General features: G+C 38.3%; 2 protein-coding genes across 3 annotated transcripts in view; both read right to left on the bottom strand.

The window, feature by feature from the left end:
- The window catches only part of LOC135438333 (mucin-2), a 31,405-nt gene extending 29,132 nt beyond the window's left edge, over positions 1-2,273 (bottom strand). Inside the window, exon 1 of one of the 2 annotated variants that reach the window (XM_064696621.1) lies at positions 1,670-2,268. The gene's annotated coding sequence lies outside the window, so the exon portion shown is untranslated. Of the gene's footprint in view, positions 1-1,669 lie in introns of both variants that reach the window. The other variant, XM_064696630.1, reaches the window with a different exon arrangement.
- A 630-nt stretch (positions 2,274-2,903) lies between these two features.
- Elp1 (elongator complex protein 1) lies at positions 2,904-11,192 on the bottom strand. Its single transcript, XM_064696642.1, has 6 exons — positions 10,556-11,192; positions 9,297-10,377; positions 7,335-8,744; positions 4,975-5,209; positions 4,504-4,865; positions 2,904-3,106 (listed from the first exon to the last, which is right to left on the bottom strand). The coding sequence occupies exons 1-6, from the start codon at positions 11,126-11,128 to the stop codon at positions 3,042-3,044; spliced, it is 3,726 nt and encodes a 1,241-aa protein (XP_064552712.1). The 5' UTR covers positions 11,129-11,192; the 3' UTR covers positions 2,904-3,041.
- Positions 11,193-22,166: the final 10,974 nt, after the last annotated feature.

Genomic DNA, 22,166 nt, shown 5'->3' on the forward strand with positions numbered 1-22,166 from the left:
ATAGAGAAAACATTTTGAATGCCAAATGAGCTGCCGCCAACGTTGCAAAGGGAGCTGCGAGAGGTTTTAGCAAAATGAAAGAAATATCGAAAGACCCAACCCCAGAGAAACCCAATGTTTGAGTTCCATGGAATGTCGTCGATTTGAGTCCAGAACGCGTTTGGCTATAAACCGGTTTCAATGGAGCCGCCGCCGCCACATAAGATTTAGGTAGCTTATGGATTGTATTTTTTTTTACAATATTTTATAGGGTTTGTGGTCAGCACGGGTCACAGTCGATGCGAGGCTCGAGCTCGAACTCGAACTCGGACTCGGACTTGGACTCGAGGCTCGAGCCCTGTGAGATAAGAGTAGCATTTGCCGAGTCTGAGTCACGTTCAGCACTTTTTTTGGCTTTGGCTCTTTCGTGGAGATACGAGACGTGCCTCGAGTTGTGTGTGTACTTTTTCGGATTGGGTAACATTCGCATAGACGGGCAGAAACAAAAAAAAAAAACAAAACAATGAAACAACGGCAACATTCGCATTGTAAATCATGAGATAAATGATAATCGTATGCTATATTTATGCTATACTCTTATGTCAGTCATAGAATCCGTATAGGAAGTCGCGCAACGACTTCAAATAATCATAATTTATTCGCAAAGTGGGCTTCAGCTTGCCATTGTTTATTTTAAATAAGATCTATCAACAGATTTGCAAATCGAGCCTGATTGGTTCACATAGAGAATGTCCAACGGAATGTAAAAAAAACTTGAATATCCCATTACGATTCTTATTGGAAAATCAACATCAGAAATCAAATATCTGAATCGGATTATTGTTAATGTTAACATTAACCTTGCCTAACATATGTTATTCCCAATGGGTCCTTCGAGTTCCATTGTAACCTTATTAACTCAAAATCTTCCCTGCTAACAACTGCTAAATTTGTATCATTTTTCCGAAAATGTATCATTTTTCCTAGAATCTTAAACATGACCTAAAACTTTTCCAATTCCAAATATTCGGTCAAGGACTTTCAACGCATTCCAATTAAACTTTAGCCAATGTCAAGGCTTAAAAAATTGGTTTCAATCAACAATTTTAGCTCTTAAGCAAGACTTGTGCCAACAATAATTTTAAAAAATTACAAATTTCCACAAAAAAAGCACAAGAAATTATGGCATTTAGTCTATAAATAAATAATTGCTTTGTGCGAAAAACAATTTAAGGCCCGCGGCGATTTCGACATGTGCCAAAAAATAAAAGTGCTAAAGCAGCAGCAAAAACAACAAAATCGACAAATCCAAATCTAAAGCACGGCGAAAAAAGTAGGTGTAATTAAAAAAACAACAACAACGGTGGGGCGAATAGAAGTAGCAAAAACAACAACACCAAAAGTGATGTTGAAAGTCGTTTTGCAAGTTTGAGCTGAGCTTTAAACTGGACAGCGTACTAGAGCAACGAGAGCGAAGAGAGGAGAGAGAGAGCGCGTAACAGCAGCACTTGACGTCGACAGCTCTGCTTATAGAACACCAAGAGGTGACTTACCGAAAAAAAAAACAAAAACAAATGCAAAGCTTAAAACTGTTCAATGTATTATCGCAGAGCGACAGAGCGCGGCGCAGCAACAGCGCTGCTTATAATACACACATACATACATACATATAGAACACACTGGGACTTACCAAAAATTTTGTTATAGTTGCTGTTGTTGTTATGCTGGCCGCTTCCAATTGGGAAAATATAATCAGCTTTGGTTAATATTATTATTTGATTTCAATATGCGCGCCTTTGAGCAACAATTATTTATTTAGCGCGCTTATTAACTTAACGCACATCTGCGACTGCGCGATTGAATGGAATTTTTATATTTTTACTTTATTATATTTCTATATATTTCACACTTTCTTTCCAATTAGCACTATTAAATGCTTACTATTATAAGCTATCAATAGCAATAAATTTTCAGTGCGATTTCCAATTAGCAAATTAATGGAACTTCACATGCACATACACTTTTTTATTTGCACTTTATTTTCGATTTCGTTACGTTTTCCACGCGCGCGTTTCCTGTCGCACTTGTTGCTTGGGCCAAAAATTTCGCTTTATTAAACAGCTTGCAGCTGCTCTATATACAAAAATATACACTCACAAATAATTCTTATTTGTTTATTAACAAATTCACCTAAGTTTAGTTTATTTTTTGGCGCACTATGAAACAGGAGACGCGCCAATATAAAAGTTTTGCGCAGCGACAGCGAACACACGACCGCACCGTTCAATGGCTCTCACTGAAATGCGCTGCGAAAACGAAAACTACGTGAGCACTGCCGAGAGAGAGAGCTCAATTGGAGTTGCGACGTCGACGTCGGCGCTCAGTGCAGCAGCAGCAGCGGCTGACTATGTTAGCCGCGCATGTCCAGCGGGCATTAGGGTGTTTCATGTGGCGAAATGAGTTAATTAAAGAGGTGCTTAAGTAAATTGTATACTAATTTAATGCAGTTATTAATGCTTGAGGGCATAAGTATACCAATAATATGGTAGTAGTGCCTTACACCAAACTTTTACTTTTACTTAACGTGTTTTAAATGCCTTGCTTTGGGTAGAGCATTTAGCATACTGTGCTCTTTAACAAATCACTGTAAACTTGTTTCAGGCAGCGACGCCCACGCCGCTGTTAACGCCAGCGCAGCGCCAACAGCCGCCAACAGTGCCAGGAAATCAGCTGGAATTCTTTGAAGGGCGTTGCACAGTGATAAGCAAAAGTAAACGCCTCCTAAATGATAGTCCGTACCAAATACCAATTTTAAATTAATATTTATACACCCATTTTTTACAGCCAAAACACGCAACTGTTTGCGTGCCAATAAATAAACTCAATTAGTGATTTTAATGCAACGTTTATCTCAGAGCTGTGAAAATATAGTGAAAGTCAATTAGAGACGGCGATTCGATATATAAACTATTTTTTTGATTTTGTTTAGCCCAAAAACAATTTGCACGAAAAGTGTAAATCCATTTAACCTATCCATAATATGACCACAATTATGATAAGAACTAATGCAATATGCCATGCTTCCAATCGATAATGATCAATTGCGGCTTGAATCGCTTCAGGGGAGCTGAAATAAATAGAGGGGAGAATAAGATCATATTAGTATCGAGTTTTAGTTTTATAAAGTTTATAAAGTGAAAATAAATTAAAGATTTTTTAACTGAAACATAGTTTAAAGAGCTGTTTATATGTAAGTTCCGATCGATTTGACACAAAGCTATAACCATATATAATTGTATATTATCTTACTTAGGATTAAAACTCTCCATAGTTTTTTTTTAAATAACAAAACTCTCCTCAGACCTTAAAACTGTTAATTTAAAACGTTGGACAGACAGAAAATTCTGATCTAAATTTAATTTTAAAAAACTTTTGAACGTTTTTGACGAAAAATCTGTTAATAATCGAAACACAATACAATTTCTGATTAATCTTGAACATTTTCGATCAGTTTACTAAGTTTATGTAGAGTTTTTTCTGTATTTTCCAAATATGTAATATTTTAATGAGAAAAACTTGAAAATACTTAAGACTTCAACAAATTACCCAACACTAGGGCGATATTCTTAAGATCAAATGCGAATGGAAATAGGTAATTTTTTAATTAAATATAATAATATAAAATGTATATTAGATAATTTAATATATACTAAAGAATTACACTTGAGTTTTATAGATCCGAGCTTGATATATCATATATGTATATACATTGATCAGTTAAATATCATGTATAATATATATAATGCTATTGCATTAATTATTACATACATGGCAGAGGAATCCTCGTGAGAATATAATGAGATGACATTGTGGAGGAATCAGTTACATATCATATGTTGTATATCATATTGTAGATCGCATCATATAAAATTCTATTACATTTGGTAACGAAATCTTCTTGAGAATATAATGATATGATATATAAATAAATAAATATAATATAATATATATAAATCAATAACGTATCATATGTTATATATCATATGGTAAATAGCGTCATATTCAGTTCTATTGAACTATTTTATAGATATATTGAAGAGAAATCTCTCTCCTTGAGAAATGATATATATAGATAAGGAATCAGTTGGATATCATAAGGCATATATGACATTGTAGATGATATCAAATAAAATTCTATTGCACTGTTCTTTACATTAATGGAAAAGGAATCTCTCTCCTTGAGATCAACTGATCATGTGTCATATATAAAAATGTATATAACATTACATCAAATTTTTTTTTAGATATATGGAAAGGGAATCTCTCTCCTTCAGCATATAAAAATATGATATATGTATATAGATAAGGATCAGTTGCATATCAGATAACATATTGTATATCATATTATTTTACTATTATTTTTTACATGCATAGAGAGAGGCACCCTCCTCCTCGAGTCTCACAATCTCTGACTACTTATACATTTGTTTGTCCTAGTCAATGCTTAATTTGAATAATACCCACATATTAGAGCGTAACGCTGTTCCTTTTGCAGGGCCAGATAGTCGACATTGGGTCCGGTCAGATGCTGTGTGGTGCCGCCCATTAGCTCCGGCAACCAGATCTCGTCCAGCGATGCGAGCAGCTCCGTCAGAATGCCATCGTATTGGCGCTGTAGCGCCGCCGCCTGGAGATCCTCGGTGTGCAGCTGGAGGAGCGCTTTGCATGTGTCACGCACAAGCTGCTGCTGCTGCTGCTGGCCAAGCTTCGTGACTTGGTTGTGCAGCGCATCGATGAGCGCGATATCTTCGAAGGGGTTGCCCGGCTTCAGGCTGAGCAGTTTGCGTTCGTGTTTGCGTCGATTTTTGCTGGAGCGAAATGTTTTTCTGCACCAAAACGAAAGAAAGTGAGTACCAAAAAAAAAAACAAACAAAAGAAAAAAAGAAGAAAATAAAACTTCGATGCAGTCAGGTGCAACAGCAAGTGACTCCTTACCCGGTGCCCCGCGAGCTGCCGCTGTGCCGCGACGAGCTGATGCTGCTCGTCTCCGACAACAGATCGACCTCATCAATATCCAACTCGTGCTCCTCGCCGGCATCCGCTGCCGTCGCCTGGCGCTTGCGTATGTCCAGCAGACGCTGTTTGTACTCCACGAAAAGGTCGCGATCTGCACGCAGTGAAGCCTCCAATTGTGCGACATATGCAATGAGCGCGGGCTTGACGCGTTTATCTGATTGGATGGAGGTGAATAAGTTAGCTGAGTATAGACTGGATTTAACAAAATGCCATTTCAATACATGACATGGCTTTGAATTGGCGTTAAAATTATCTAATAAGATGTAAAAGTGTGAAACACGTCTTACATGAATATTTCAAATGACTTTGTAACATATCGAATAAAAAGAGTTTCATGCAACCAGTTTCCACTTATTTTTCACACTTGCACGTGGAACTATCCAAAAACAACCTTCTAGCATTCACTGCAAATAGAAATTCAGCTCTTTCTTTATTCAGTTGGGATCGCAATTTTTCAGCTTATATATTACAAGCATAAATTACCCGGCCTTGCACGGGTCAAGCTTTACGCAAAGCATAAAGCCCATGGAAAATTTAAAGCTAAGCACACTTTCTGGAAAGATAACGTCACAAATTATGTTTTAAAAAAAATTTTTGCGGAAAAGAGTTTCCAGACAAACGAATGAAGAGCCAAAAGTTGGAGTCAATGTTTCCGCCTGGTTTGCACTTCAAAAATCGTTTAAAATAAGTAAAAGTAAAAATAACTAAACTTTCGCTCTTATTACGGCCTATTTAGAACTATTTTTCATCCAAGAGAAGTGGACTTTTTAGCCGAAATGTGATAAACAACTCTGAAATGGATTTTAACAAAGATCTTTAGTTAGAGGAACTTCTCAAAAGCCCATCCTAGCAAGCAGCTCTATGATATATAGAGCTGCCCTATATTATATTCGAATATATAATTGTGAGCTGGCATTTAATCTTGTAGCCACATTTAAAAAACTTTATGTTCCTTTCACAGTGACTTTTATTCAAATCGATTTGTGCATGAAAAAAATTTTATTTTTTAGTTTTAATGCTGATGATGGGTTTCCCCTGTTGGCCCATCGTCCTTTGTTCGTTCATTCATAGTTTTATTAAAACTGAGGAATCCGAGGCATGTAACCCGCATGAGGTCCAACGCGTACCTCATCCTCTGAGCGCACATCGCGCTGAGTACGCGGCATGGCAGTATAAACTGATTTTTTCAATTCATCACCATGGCGATGACAGCCAAAGCGTTCCGCCCGCTGTCCCAGGACGGCGAGCAACAAGATTGCGAAAATTGCAAGCGTTAAAAACTTCATGATATCGGCTTTTGATTTGAAGCTTCCAATCTTGAGCAGTCCATATTTATACCCCAAGTCTAACTGAGACTCCATTTGGCTACCTATTTATCGAAATTGATGGACTATTATTCATTTGGTTAGGGCCTCGACAATTTGCTCTTATCTAATGCAATTACCGAAATCCGAAGTAGAACTTTTTGGGATCGTTAAGACTTGAACTTTATTTCACTGCTGTCAGTTGTAAACATTTCCAAAATTTAACCATTTAGCTTTTTTCATCAACTAGAGTTGAAAATGTATTTACTATTTATTGATTTACAAGCATTTTCATTGATGAACTGATGAAACACTTGTTCATATATTAACGTTTTAATATTCCTTTGCTTTTAAAGCAGCTTCTGATTTGTAAGAAAAATACTGTTCTGGAAACTATTTGTTATATAAAAATAGTTTTATATTTAATCAATTCAATTTCATCAATTTATTGCATGTGAGTTATCAAATATTAATGCACAAAAAGTCTTCAAAGACAATCACAAGCAAATTTTATCAGGATTCAATACAAATTTGTGGAATATTTCGGGGAATCAATGCAAGGAATTATAAAACTTTCAAGCGAGCATTTACAAACCAGCTAGTCTTACGAATTTAGCTATTTTCTAAGCTGATTTAGCTATTTTTTGCCATGTCAGTAGCAACCAACCCTGTTTCCTAAGCTAATTCGGCTATTTTCAGCTATTTTTATGAAGCGTGAACTGGTCACACTGATTAAAGCAAAACAGGCTTAAATGCAAGCAATAAGTACTTTTTAAATTCGAAACATTGTTTTTGGCCAGTTTCAATATTTTAAATAATTCTGCTTTCAAGCAAAACCTTAACTTCAAGCGATGCCGATTCCAACCAGCTATAAATCCGCTATAAAACAGTTTAAAGCCAGGTACCAAACCAAGCAGATCGCTTGAAAACTTATTTTACACAAGTTATTTGGAGACTTCCGAGGAGTTAACTTACCCAACAGATCGGCTGTGCCGTCTACGTCCAGCAGGCCCGCCTCGTAGATGGCACGCCCGTAGAGATGGCCGTGCAGCAGGACGTCCAGCGGCGCCTCACTGGTCGGCTCTTCAAACCGTTTGAGCAGCTCGTAGGCTTCCAAATGACGATCGTGTTGCTGGAGCGGCGCCACCAGTGAATTGGCCACCTGGGCCAGTGGCTCAGCGGCACGCTGTGCCAGCCTCAGGACACGTTGCCAGTCGAGTGTGTGGCGGGCGCTAAGCAGCGCCTGCTGCAGCTGTCCGCCCCGCTCGTACATAAGACTGGCGGCCTCCAGTTGGGCATTGGCGCGCAAATGATCCGCATAGGCGATACAAATGCGCCGATGGAAATCCTCCTGAGCCTGATAGGCGACCAGAGCCTGGCTATAAAGATTATGCTTTTGTATGAAATCGAGCGCCAGATCATAATGCTCCTCGCCACATTCAGCCAAATGATTGAGAGCACGTTCAAAGCGCTTCAGATGCTCATCGATCTTGAATTTGCGATAGTTCAGCGGCAAGGCCTTCAGCTCGTTGAGATAGGGCAAAAACTCTTTGGGATCCTTTTGCGATTGCTCGGCAACGAACAGGACCAGGCCAAAATGATAGGTGCCCAGAGCGGCATTATACAGTTCATTCACATCGACCAAATAGAGCAGATACTTGAGCAGCTGCTCCCCCAGCTGGGCATCCGTCTGCTTGTGCCGCCAAATGTATTGCAATGCATGCGGCAGGCTGCCGGCCTTCACGTAGGCGGTTATAATGGGCAGTCGATAGCGTGCCATTAGCGCGGGATCTGTCGCCTGGGTCATGTGGGCGATCAACAGGGCGCATATCTTTTGCACCTTCTGCTTGACATTGTAGTCGGGCGGATAGTGTTGCTGCGTTGCGACATAGTTGCCGGCGTACATGCCCAGCGCATAGTCCTCGTTCTGCAGCTCGCTAAGGAACAGGCATATCCATTGGGCGTCCATAATCTGGCGCAGAAACTTATCCACATTGGCACGAAATTGCTCGACATTGTGGTCACAGATGATGTTCAGATTGATGCGCTGTTTTCGCACTATTCGCATTGCCTCGTCGTATTGATAACGCTCGAGTTGCCTGCCAATTAGGCCCAGTGCCAGGACACGGGGACAGATCACCTCCAGATTACCGCGTGGCAGCTGCAACACCAGCCGGGCATCGCTTGCTGATGTCACCAGCTTGGCGCCACGCTCAATGCTGCGCGTGGACACAGCGCTTTTATCCAACAGCCGCACGAAGTGCAGCGAATTCAGCTGTGTATAGACCAAATAATCGTCGACCACACAGATTGAGGTCACATCCTCGTCAATCCGCTGCCCATCTATATGTAGCAGCTGCTGCGAGCGCAGCGTAATGAGTTTGCCTGCAAAGAAGGTGAATTGTTAAGCATTATCAAAGGGACGTCTTCATATAAGATGAGAACACTTTGTTTTATTTAATTATTAAAAAATTAGTTTCTATTCGAGCACGGTATTCCTTTCTTTTTATCAGCCAATTATATATATATAATTAATTCTTATTGAGTATCGACAGCCGGGACCGTCTATCTGTTGCTAAACAAATTCGAAACAGGAAACATTGCTTAGGAATCGGCAGGATCAGAACCAGTCTAACATATACCTGCTATAGGAATGGTCGGTCGAAGTTTAAGTTGATTGTATGAAAAACCTTTTTTGTTTATTAAAACAAACGTCAGCCCAAACCAAAATATAAATTCTTTGAATCGTCAATCAATCAGACTAAAAAGTTGAATTCATTTACATCACAAGAGCTCAGTCAATCAGTCACTAATTTTCTTCACTTGTCTAAGTCTAAGTATTCATGTACAGCACATAAAAGAGCTATAGAGTAGGTACAGATGCCAAGCACCATTAGTCAGTCAATCAATCAAATACGCATATAGATTTGAACATACCTGCTGGTGCGAAAGGGCTGCTGTGAAATATCATTTGATCCACGGCCTGTCCAAGATGCAAATAGCTGCGCGTTAGCTTTGTCTGCTTGTCGGCTGTCAGGGCAAACTCGTAGATGTCGCCATTGTTGAGGGTTTGGATGTAGAAATTGCCATTGCTCACGGCCAGGGCATTTATGGTGCCAGCGATGCGCTGCGAGCTTGTCGTTTTGCCATTATTCAGCAATAGGATGCGCGTCTGGCTGCCCACGCTGTGTGTGGCCAGCAAATAGGAATCGAAAAAGCAGCTCAAGTTGGCCAATTGGATTTGCGCGAACTCAGGTTGGAGCTGATCGTGGCATAAGAACTGATTCATTTCCGGCACATAAAAGTGCAGCACACGATCGCTGGTGTAAATACATATGTGGGAATCGCAGGAGCAAACGGCATTTATATAGCTACTCATTTCGACGACGCGCCAGCACATGGGCGGCGGCACGACAGCCGCCGAGAAATTGGTCAATAGTAGTCGCTTGCCATCGATAACACAGACAATGGCTGTGCCCGGCTGGCAATCGATGGCATAATGAAAGCGATGCGTATACCGTTTGCCACTCTCGAGGAGAACGTGCAGCATGTGCTCATTACCCAGACGATTGTCCCAGTGGAAGAAGGCAAGCGGATCCAGTTGCTCTTTATAGACCAGCACCTGCTTCAGATACCAATGATAATTGCCAATCGTATAGAGATAAATTGTTTGCGCCTCCTCTGTAACCGTATGCAGCGCTAGGATATCTGAATCGTTGCTCCAGCGTAGCCGCACAATTGCCTCCTCGTGCAAATCGAAGGGCAACACAAATTCGCGATGACGCAAACCGTTCTTTTCGAACAGCGCCACAATTGATTTGCTGGGCAGAATTTGCGGTTGGGCAATCCAATTGCCGCTGGGACGCCAGGCGATTGGTGTCTGCAATCCATTCCACTTTTCCGCCGTATATTGCAGCTTGCCCTCGCAGTCGTAGACGCTGAAGGTGCGACCCACCTGGGCGGCCACATAGGAGACGGCGAAATAGGCGCCATCACCGCGCCAGGCAATCTGCACATCCTGTTGGCAAATAGGTCGTATATAAATAAATATATGTATACAAGCAAATATTACAAATCGTATTAAATAAAATCTAACCGCGAATAAAAAACAAATAAATTCCAAGCAAATGCAATTTTGCGTCTGTGGAAAAAGCAGCCACCTAGAGCTTAGTCAGTCTGTCAATCGCGGCACTCACCTGTGGTAACTGCTGCACATCTTCAGGTGGTTGGAACTCTGCGGACTGTTTGGCCGCCTGTTTACCGGCCGTGCCATGGAACTGTGTCTCCTTTTTGCCCCAGCCCACGTTCACGAACTGCTGATCGTCCGCGAGTGCCGCATCTAGCGGCTGCTCGCCCAGTACATCATATGTGCAGGTCATGACGACCACATTCTTTGTTTTGGTTATAAAGGCAACCACCTCCTGGTTGGGTGACCAGGCCATGCACTCAATACCCACGTCGCAGTAGGTGCCCTCGCTCTGTGCCAGTGTGTCGGGTTTGAGGATTAGCACCTCGCCAGCGCCCGTGGCCACACATATTACGTTGTCGAGCTGCAAATACTCTGCGCCGACTATATCCGGCAGTTCGGTTATAAGTTTTGGCGCTTCTCCATCGCCGGCTTCAATGTCTACGGCGTAGATTTTGCTGTCGGTCACAATGAATGTGATTTCTTGGCCACTACGTTCGTGATCCGGTTGGAGCAACAGTTGTCTGGCATTTTTAACGCCTGTATTCTGTTCCTTGCAATATTGCAGTTTCAAATTGCGCATATTTTCTTTATATTATTTTGTCATGCAATGACAACAACGTGCGCACAAGTAAATACCACATAAAATACTCTGAATGACTTTTATATCGAATGAACCACTTATCGGAGAATAATCGAGTGTAACAATTAATAAGAAAAAACCAAAGCCCAAACATTGTTGTTGGCACATTTAAAGCTCTTCTCAAAACAATTCCTTAGTATAAATGTATATTGTTGTATAAAAATTAAAATAAACATCAGTTATCGAACTTACATATTTACATCACGATATTTCTACTATCGTTGGCTTGCGCAATACGTCATCAATGTGTAAGAAGAAGCAAGTAGGCAGGGCGCCATACTGATATTTAAAAATACTTTACATCACTAAAAGCAATGTCTGAAATAATAAAAATAAGCCAACAAGTTACTTTTTTATATTTGTTTAGTCTTCTATTTTAATTTTCATAAAAAATAAACATAACGATAACATATTTAAACTATCGCTTCTAGCGCTACTGCGTCAGCAATGATCAAATTTCTGAATAATAAACGGCACTGTTTATGGCTTAATGTAATTTAATTAAGTTTTGTATTATAATGAATTTCATAATGAAGGGAGCAAAATTTTATTTAAATTAGTTCCACTAATATTGATAAGAAATATTTTAGTTTTCACGTCACGACCTACAGAACTTACGCCTATCGATAGCTGTTCATTGCGTTATTTAGTAACTCGATAAGCCTTGTAAATTTGGTAATAAAAAAAACGCACAGATATCATTTATCGCACACTTGATATCGATATACCGATATAATATCAACAATCCTAATACTGGGCAAAGATGGCTGCTTTATTTTTCATGGAATTTTTTGTTGCTGTAAAATTAGTACGTTCTGTGCGTTAAAACATTGTTGTGTGCATACGTGTTACTACTCTACTTAAACGATGCCAGCTGCGCGGGCATAGGAGTAAAAAAGAAAACAGCATAACAAATGTGTGGCAGGTAGCAGGAAAAGTGTAGAAAATTCCACACAAAAAACCAGCAGCAAGTTGGGCCATATATATATTTATATACATATATATGTATATATATATCTATCGGTGTGCGGGCGTCGGTGTGTGTGTGCGTGCAAATGTTTATAAATAATTTATAATATTCAAAATTAAAATGTGCATGTGTACGATCACTGCTTGATGGGCGACCAGCGTCGACGTCGTCGTCAGCAGCAGCAGCAGCATTGAAGGCGTAGTGGAATGCCAGACAGCAGCAGCCGCCGCAGCAGAGCAATAGGAAGCAGGTAAGGTGTAAAATGTGAATGTAAATGTGCATATGTATGTGAGATTTTGGTGTTGTTTTGACATAAGGACTACCCAACGCCCTTTTTGCGCGTCGTGCTGTCTGCTTGATATCATTGCGTATGTGTGCGTACGTGCGTGTGGGTGAAAGTGACGAAAGCTGGCGCAAAAAGGATAAGGCAATCAGCCTGGCTGCTGTGCCAATAAGAACTAACGTAATTTGGTGCTCTCTTTTTTTTATCTGCCATCTTCCCGCATTCCACGCACATGGGCACGCCTTGGCAGCTGTCTCTGTCTGTCTATGTTTGTGTGATTGAGAGCAGCTTTTGTCTGTGTTTGCCTAATTTTTAGTTGTTCAAAATTGGATAAAATATTTTTGGCAATGTTGATAAAATTGCATAAACCTCACACATGTGTTGCTGCAGTGATAAAAACCATAAAACGCAAACAAAAGATTTGATTAAAAATCAAAACAAGATTTTTTATGTTAGTTGTCTGAGGTCAAACTATAGTTATATGTAAACGCTTTGAGAAATCTTTTGAAAGTATATATACATACACACATATATATGCGCATAAGTTTGTGTACATATATTTGTTTTTGCCTTATTTGACGCAGCCAAAAACGAAAGCAAAAAAAAAACAACAACAAACTACGCATTTTTGTTCAGTAACAACAGCAACAACAATAACAACATCAGCACAACAAAAACACGTTTTACAACTCTGTGCTCCAATGGCGCGCAATTTTGTTGCTGTTGTTGCCTTTTCGGCTTATTGTGAATAGCAAGCGAGGCTTCACATTCACATACACACAGCCACGCACACACATATGCACGCATGCAAAACAAGCGGCTCCATGAATGACCAAGTTCAATACAGCTACAACAACAACAGACAGCAATAATTAACGGCAATAACCGAAGCGTAGCGCATCGTAGTTTCCGTTGTAGTATATGTATGTGTATGCGTAGCCTTGTTGTTGTAGTTGCTCTTGCTGGTCAGTCGGCAAAATTGTTCGTATCGCTGACGTCACACATTTGAAGTTGTTGTTGCGCCAAAGCTTTTGCTTTGTTTGTATATTGCAATGCGCGTGGGCGTTGTACACAGGAGCCTGCCTCTGTCTCTGGTTTGTGTGAGTGTGTGTGGGTATGTAAATGTCAGAATTGCGTGAACTTTTGCTGCATTGGTGTTTGTGGATTTCATACGCTGATCTTACAGTGTGTTCTAATTTATCATCTGATTGGCTCGCTGGTGCTGTCCAATGGCAAGCGATATTAAAAGATGCTAACGATTAGTGTTATATTTTTAATTAGCTTTGACCTTTCGACTCTTATCGCATATTGCAATGTGACATTATTTCTGCACAATATTTAACATTGTTTACATAACTAAAGTAAAAGCCAGCGCTTATCTCTTCACACATGTACATAAATATACATGTACATTATGTTATCAGTCGTCCGGCGCGTGGGTTTTCATGGAATTACATTGCGGCACCTGTCGTTATAGTTATCATCGTTATCGTCGCGCAAATTGATTACCGCCAAGACACGCAGCAGAGTAAAAGCAACTTTGTTGTTGTTCTTTTAAGTCAATATGTATTTTCGTTGTGCTCGTTTTTCGCATTTGTTTGCATTTTGCTCTCGCTGCATATTTGACCTGAGCTTTTCGATTGATTTTTGTTTGCCTGCGCTTCTTCCTTTCTTTACTTTGTATATGAGGCTTTTGTTTGTGTTTTACGTGAATTTGCACACAGATTTATTTTTAGCACACTTCGGCTGCTGTCAGTTTGTCTGTGTGTGTGTTCCAGTGTTGTCAGATCTGGCTCAAGTGAGATTGCGGGAAAACAAAGAGCGAGAGGAAAATAAGCAATTAATGGATTCAAAGCCAGAAGTTATCAAATAGATTGTAGAAGAGATGTGATATATTAAAATATTTCAATATTTCGGTTCTTCTTGTTGAATTTAGCCTTTTACAGCTATTTTGCTCAAAATTAGCATTTTAGCTGCTCCAAAGTGGGCAACACTGGTGCGTGTGCGTGTAGAGGGCTAGCTTGTTGCAGTTGTTGTTCGAATTCCATTGCGAATTCCAATGCAAGCAGCCTACCACTGTTGATGACGTCAGCAACAGCTCTCTCGCCCCAACTCGCTCTCTCTTTTTGTGGATGGCATCTCCCTCTTTTTTCGTATGCAGTTTCTCTATTCACATCTGACTGCTAAACTTGCACAGTTAGAGTTTGGTGTGGGCGAAGGGGGGCGGTCGTCAAGTGTTAACTGTTTATGCGCTGGAAATATGCACATAAATGCGAAGTAGCGAAAATTGGCAAAATATCACGAACTGCGCTGTAACAACAACACAAACAGAAACAATAAACAGCGCATTTGTTTTTTATGCATGTCTGCAGTTTTTATTGTTCTTTTTTTTTGCTTAATTCCTTATGCAACAACAACATGAACAACAGCTAGCCTGCGAAACGTAAACAAAAGGAACGAAAATTGAAAATTGACATATGAGACATGACAGACCCAGCGACAAAAGCAACACAAACGACGAAATTAATTAAAATTGCCAGCCGCAACAGCGGGCAAAACAATTAGAACGTATGCAAAACAAAAAACAAATAAAAAGCGAGACAAAAGTAAATTATAATAAAAAAGAAAATACAGGAAGAAAACGATACACCAAGCGAAGGCAAATTGATAAATAAATTGAAGGGAAAAAATTAAATTGACTTAATTCAGATCTAAAATTAAGGGGTAATACATAATCACAAACAAAACTATGTGATTATAGAATAAACTATAGTTTACGTTGTTTACCTTCTATCTATTACATTAAATTATAGGGTATTTGTAGTCGATCTGCAATATAATATAATATATAACACCATTCTAATAAAATGGTTTTTGATTGCATTAAATAATTTCATTTTTCACAATCTCTTTGTCCATTCAAATTATTTAAAGTATTTATTTCAAAGCATTTGAAAAGCACATCAGCTGTCTCGCTCGCACAGTGAAGCTTTCGCACAGTCAACGTTGGCTTTTTTTGTTTAATGTCATTTGACAACAAATTGAAAACCAAAAAACAACATCAAGTGACTTACTTATTTTGTCGGCCAACAAATATGGTCAAAACGTCAAAAAGAATCGCTGAAAATTGAGCAACATTTGTTATCGTAAATTATGCTTTGGCAATTAATTTAAAAGCCAAAAATTGCTACCAAAGCCGAGCGCTGCGTTTACAAGTTTCCATTGCATGCGATAAATGTGTGTGTACGCATATTTATCCATGGCTGCATAGGTGCGTCTCTCAAGCGAGAAACTAATACACTTCAATCGCATGAGAGCGCAGAGACCAAAAGAGCTTTACTTGAACTCCAGGTGCAATTGGTGTGTGCGAGAGTGTGTGTGTGTGCCTTGAGAGTAAAATGCATACTGCTCCCTAGATGAGAGCGCAATCACGAAATATAGCTTTACCTGCGCTCCAGCTGCATTTGCTGTGAGTGAGAGAGTGTGTTTGTGTCTTGAGAGTAAAGTGCATACTACATGTTGGATGAGACCGCAATCACGAAAGAGAGCTTTACTTGAGCTCCAGCCGCAATTGTTGGGAGTGAGAGTGTGTGAGTGTGTCTTGAGAGTAAAGTGCATACTGCATGCTAGATCAGCAGAGCGCTGTTAGGGCGCTAACGCTCTCGCATACCCACAGCCAAACTCGACTTAACAGCCGCTCGCTGCGCTGGGCTCTCTTCTGCTTGAGCCGCCTCGACTTGATGCCGGTCGCAGAGCTCGAGTCAGTTTGAGACTTGCCAGCGAGCCGCGCGGTTCACGCAGCTCACGTCGTACGTGCTCATGCGCAACGAACTTTCGCGACGTCGCGTGTTCATATTTTGTTGTTGCCAATAATCGAATTGCAATTGCCTTGTTTTTTTGTTTTTTTGCAATAACTAACAACATTTAATTAAAGCTAACGGCAGTGTGTGCAAATAGCTAATAATGCAAACAACGATTGTGTAACAAATATATTTAAAAAATTTGTAATAATTAATTAGATGCATGCGAAATTTTCGGCCTTTTTTATTTTTGTTTGCCCTTAAGGAAGCTCAAGCTCTTTACATATGCAAATTCCATGCCAAATCAACAGACAAATGATTGGCAAAAAATAAAAATATAACTAAGATGTGATTATTAAAATATGATATATGTTCAGAGTTTGTGTGTTTAATATGAACTTCAAGTCGAATTTTTGGTGGCGCAACGACCTTTTGTATAGAGCTTTCGATTTAATTATGGGTTTTGGATTCGTTTGTGTGGGGCAGATTATCAGAAAATGTTTATATCGATTGAGTGCCACATTAATAATTATATAATTACGTTTTATATAAATGAATTGAGAGGTTTCGGCCGGGTCTCGATTGGCATTTCGCACAGCGAAGTGAATTGCAAATCTCTCAAAGTGAATTCAAAGTGAAATATCAACAAGTTGAATACAATTTGTTTTCTGCCAATTCACGCCTTTAATGGTAAAAAACTTTCATGCATTTTTCGCAGAGAACAAGCGAGTTTTGAGAGTTTTAAAACACGGTTTTAACCTATTTGAACTTGTAATCAGTTTACCTTTATTCATTGAATTTTCACTCATTTTCCGACGTCCTGGATGGAAGCTTCGTAAAAACTTAAAAACTATTTGGTAGCGACTCTTCTACAAAATATTTTTAAAAATATTTAATTGTAGTTCATCTAGTTGGTTATATTACCATTCTCAGAGCTCTTCTTCTGTCTGCATTCTTTAATCTTCTTCTATCTAATTCCTGCATATTCTATTTTTTCCCCCTCTTTGTTATAATATCTGAAATTTTATCAGTTATGTCCCAGTTCAAAGCTAATAAACGGATTTTTACCATTCGTTTATGTTAATTTTCTCTCTATTTCTTGGCTAGTTAATTTGACCCCCCCTTTAGTTAACCAATCCCCGGTATATCTCAACAGGGCACAACTTATTCGCATGAATCATTAGATTTTCGCAATTGATTTCCACGCTAATTTTGGCGACGTGCTGGCACTCCAGACAAGCCACTTTGACAAAAAGCTCGTGGGTTTGAAGCTTGTCGAACGGCGAAAAGTCATTTTCAATTTTCCAGCGCATTAGTCACCGCCGCGGTGACTTTGGGCCTTAAACTGTAACTAGTTTTCACGCGCGCGCCCGTCCGCTTCTGCCCTGCCCTGCCCCGTCCCGCCCCTCTCCGGGCCATGTTTCGCCAATTTTCTTGCGGCTAATCCACATGAAACGTCATCATCCTGAGAGAGTTGCCTCTTGGCCAAGTGAAAGTGGACAAAACAACAACTACCACAAAAACAACAACAACTGCAGACGCGTGAATTTATTTTTAATGTTTTCTTAACGTTTTTGTGTTCGGTTTGGTTGTTGTTTTTTATTTTTCGTATGCACATATTTTCCATCTACTTAGGCAATTTGCCATTCACTGCACACGACGCTAAATGCTAAATAATAAATAAATAAAAAGAAGTAAAATAAAAACCGAACCGATCCCAACAAATAGCCAAACGTAGTCCCAACAATCATCAGCCAATGGCGCATTTCATTTTTCAATTGCATTTCATTTTATTTTTCCCCCTCATTTTATTGTTTTTCTGCCTTTTCGCTTCTTCTTTTTTTTACACTCTTCAAGTGTGCGTGATGATTGGGGTATTTGGAATTTTTAATGCCGTTGGTTGCGCTTCTCTAAAACTTAGTTTATCTATACATTATTATTAAAAATATTTAAAAATTAAGAAGGAAGGAAAAACAATTCGATTTTAAAACTAAGAAGTATACATGACAAAAGGATTTGATGTCATAATAATATTCATTAATAATAAATCTTTTAAAAATTAATTGAATTTTATAGACGAAAACCACGTCAACTTAACGTTACGTAACGTAAAACTATTTTTGTTATATTGCTTTTATCTAAAGTGCATAATTTTGAACAGCTTTACTTAATCTCTATATACATATATATATAAAATAAATAACGATCCGATCGGCCTCTAACTCATTTTAAAAGATCTTTGTGCAAATTATTTTACGGAATGTTTCACACTTTTCGGAAAAAAAGGAGGGGAAACTGTTTATTCGATGAACTTTAAAAATATTTTCAAATAGTTGTGTAATTCAAGATCGTACGGGTAGACTTACCACGGGCAGAAACTGGCTGATAAACTTGGATCAAAAATTTTAAGCAATAAACTTGCCTCGGGTAAAAATATGCCAGAAAATTAACATTTGTGATATACTCCTTAACGGGATTTAGATCCCTTCTAAATAGATTATATATATTAATTATTTATTTAGTATATACATACTTATTAATGTATCAATCATTTATTTGTTATATACAAATTAACACATTTTTGTTCAGCTCCCAAAGATTTTCTTTTACAAATTTGAATCGTGCTAATATAGTGTATTAGCACGTCACAAGCTTTGCTTTCCACAATTTCAAGTGGCGCCGCGTTTTATTTTATGCGTGCCTGACTTCAAATTAATTATAAATTTTTCAATTAATAATTAAACTTAACTGCAGCGCCCTACAAAACGTACACTGAGCAATAAAGAAAAGCGCAACTTTCACTACACACTCGCCAAAAAACTAAACACCAGATATATACCGAATATATATATACATATATATACCCATGCATATCATGCAACAGGTAACGCCGCGGGCTACCAAAAAAAAAAAAATGTTTCGAGTCGCGCCTGAGGATATCCGCCGCGGCGTTTCACGCATTTTCAGTTTGTGGCCCATTGTTGTTTTTTTTTTTTTTTTTCTCCTCTTTTTAGTTTTTGTTTTTATGGTCTTTTTGTTTTTATATTATTGCCCACTTTGTTTTTACTCAAGAGCTGGTTTTTTATATTTTTGCGTAGTTTGCTTTTATTTTGATTTCGCTTTTCATTTTGCATTTTGTCCAAGCGACAACAAAAACATGTTGTGTCATATTTTCAATTTTTGTTGTTGTCTTTCTGTTTCTTAATTAGTTTTTTATTTTTCCTTTCGTTGTCTCTTCTTCAACTTTGACGGTAACTCAAGAGCACACGTATTTCTATGCCTGTTTCCCGCTCGAAAAGAATTCTAAATTTGGGTCTCTCGATAAGCAATCACTTTCCACGTGCCCAATTCTGTGGCTTCCAACTCATTTCCATACTCGGTTGTCCATTAGCTGACATAGTTGTAGTTCCCCCGCCGTTGGGGGCTGACATTTGAACGGCAAAGTTCTTAAGCCTCGGAATGTAAAAAGTGAAAAGCTCTTTAAAACAAATGGTATATTGTGAAAACTCTAATTAAAACGATGGGTGGTCATGAACTTGCCTTTCGTGGGTCTTTTGTAGAACGAGAAGATCAAGTTCATCATAAAATGCAACTAAAATTTCTTCAGATGAACTGAACCTAAGATGAACTAGTGTTTTTAACCTGATTTCAAAATGAAGTTTAATGTTTATTAAACCTTATTATAAGTTAACTAGTTCATTTGAATTCGTGTAGTTTCATATCAAGTTTACTAGTTCATTCCAACTTGAAAATGAATTAGTTTTTTGAATAAAAGAATATGTTAACATTTGAATTCCTGTAGTTTCATATCTTTTATATCAAGTTTACAAGTTCATTTGAGCTTGAAAATGAACTAGTGTTTTTAACATTGCACATTGCAAATTCAAATTGAAATTTAATGTTTAATGAATCCAAGAATAAGTTAACTAGTTCATTTGAATTCTTTTAGTTTCATATCTTCCATATCCTAAGCTAATTAGTTAATATGAACTAGAAGATGAACTAGTGTTCTTAAGCGGATTTTTGCACATTCAAAATAAAGTTTGATGCATATCGAATAGATTACTAGAACTAGTTGAAACGAACAATTCGCGTACTTTCAAATCAAGTTAACTAATTCATTTGCACTTAAAGATGAACATTCAAACTGAAATTTAATGTTTCATGAATGTACGAGTTAGTTAATTCTTTCATTTGACTTAGTTCATTTATAATAGTTCTTTTAACTAGGATCAATAAATATACGCCTCGGAGCTAGTTCCATTTATATGAGTTCACTTTTTAATCATTAAACTTTGATATATTAATTTTTTTATTGGGTTTCTTTTTGTTCAAAATATATTACTTTGACTTTTAGCTCTACATTTTTATTTCTTTCATGCACTTGCAATAATTCCCAACCAATTAACGCCCATATAAGACTATCGTGAAGTGTGCATCACAATTCGAACAACTTTTTTTATAACACTTTAGCTGCACATTGTGTCGACATCTGAGCAACTGTAACATTTCACCTGGCTGTTCGCGGGCTTTCCCAAGGCATATCTGCCTGCCTTGAATAAAATATATGTATAAGCAGGAGCTATAACAATGGGCGTTGTCTAAATTCCCACGCCCAAATATATGTACATATAGTATGTGCTTCTATATGTATTGCTACTTACTTACACACAATTCCCGTAAGTTCCAATTCAATTCAAACAACTGACTTGGTTCGTGTTTTCCCAACCCAAAAAACAATAAATACCTAAAATAGAAGAAAGGCTAGACAAACAAAAAAGCAATTTTAAGAGCTTTACTGAGCGCTTTTGCAACTATTGCTATTTCTGGCATTTATTTATGATATGTCTTGTAGTCAAGTTTTTTTTGTTTTGCAGTTAAAGTGGCAAATTGACTGCCAAAAGGAAAAAGAAGAGAAAAAAAACAAACAAACAACAGCACAATTACTATTATTACTGCGCTGTATAGATCTCAGCCTCCTGCTTGTGCCCCTCTTTGGGTCTTGACTAGTTGACAAATATGGAGCATGCTCTCGGCTTTAAGACACTTTCCGCTGCTGGTTTTTGTTTCACTTTATTTCTATTTTTTTTTTCTTTTGCGCTTGGATTTTCTCCATAGATATTTTTCATTTGCGCTTTTTTTTTTGCTGGCCTTTTTCTGTTGTCTGTCTCTGGTATTATCATTATTTGTAGTTCCTTTATTGCTTCGATGCTCCATTGATTTTTTTAACCCCCTTTTGTTGTCGGAACCAAATTGAAGCGCTTTATAAAAAAAAAACTAACTTTAATTAGTACTATTACAAAAGAAAACAATTTTTTCAGTGCACATTGTTTGCCACGGCATTAGCCTCGATTCAGCTAGAGGCAGGTCCGAGTGCCGTTTGGGCACGTATAGAGCGTAGATTCTCCATTGTGGCTGATGTTGATGATGAGTTCAATGAGTGCTACTATAGAATTGCCAATGTTTAACTAAACATGAGCCTATTGTTTGGGTTCCAAGCTAAAAAATCGATAAAAGCAAGCGTTGAGCATTAATTATCGAATAGGATTAAGCTTAATTTGCTGGCCAATAAATGGCGGCGAAAACAGTGCTGCAAAGTCAGTTAACTGCACGTTTTTAACACTGCTCCAACACTAATTGTACTGAGCGTATAAAAAAATCAAACTTAAAACTTGCACAGCAGTGTTGTATATTGTGCAAAAAGCCGTTTGCAGTGCTGTAGGGCGATTTGAAATTCTATCCATTTTACAATACTGAATTCACAAGTCTGCTTGGCTTGAGCAAAAAAAAAACACACACATTTTACTAAGTGCATTAAATTGGTAAAACCTAACATCTAAAACTTGATACTCCGCTCTCACAGCGCAACACAGTTTTTATAGTTTTAAAATATCAAAGGAAGAGTTTCGAAAAAAGAAAAAACGA

Source organism: Drosophila montana, unplaced genomic scaffold (genome assembly GCF_035044405.1).
Source record: "Drosophila montana isolate Dmon_TW-CO22-7 unplaced genomic scaffold, ASM3504440v1 contig_1505_1, whole genome shotgun sequence".
NCBI lineage: Eukaryota > Metazoa > Arthropoda > Insecta > Diptera > Drosophilidae > Drosophila > Drosophila montana.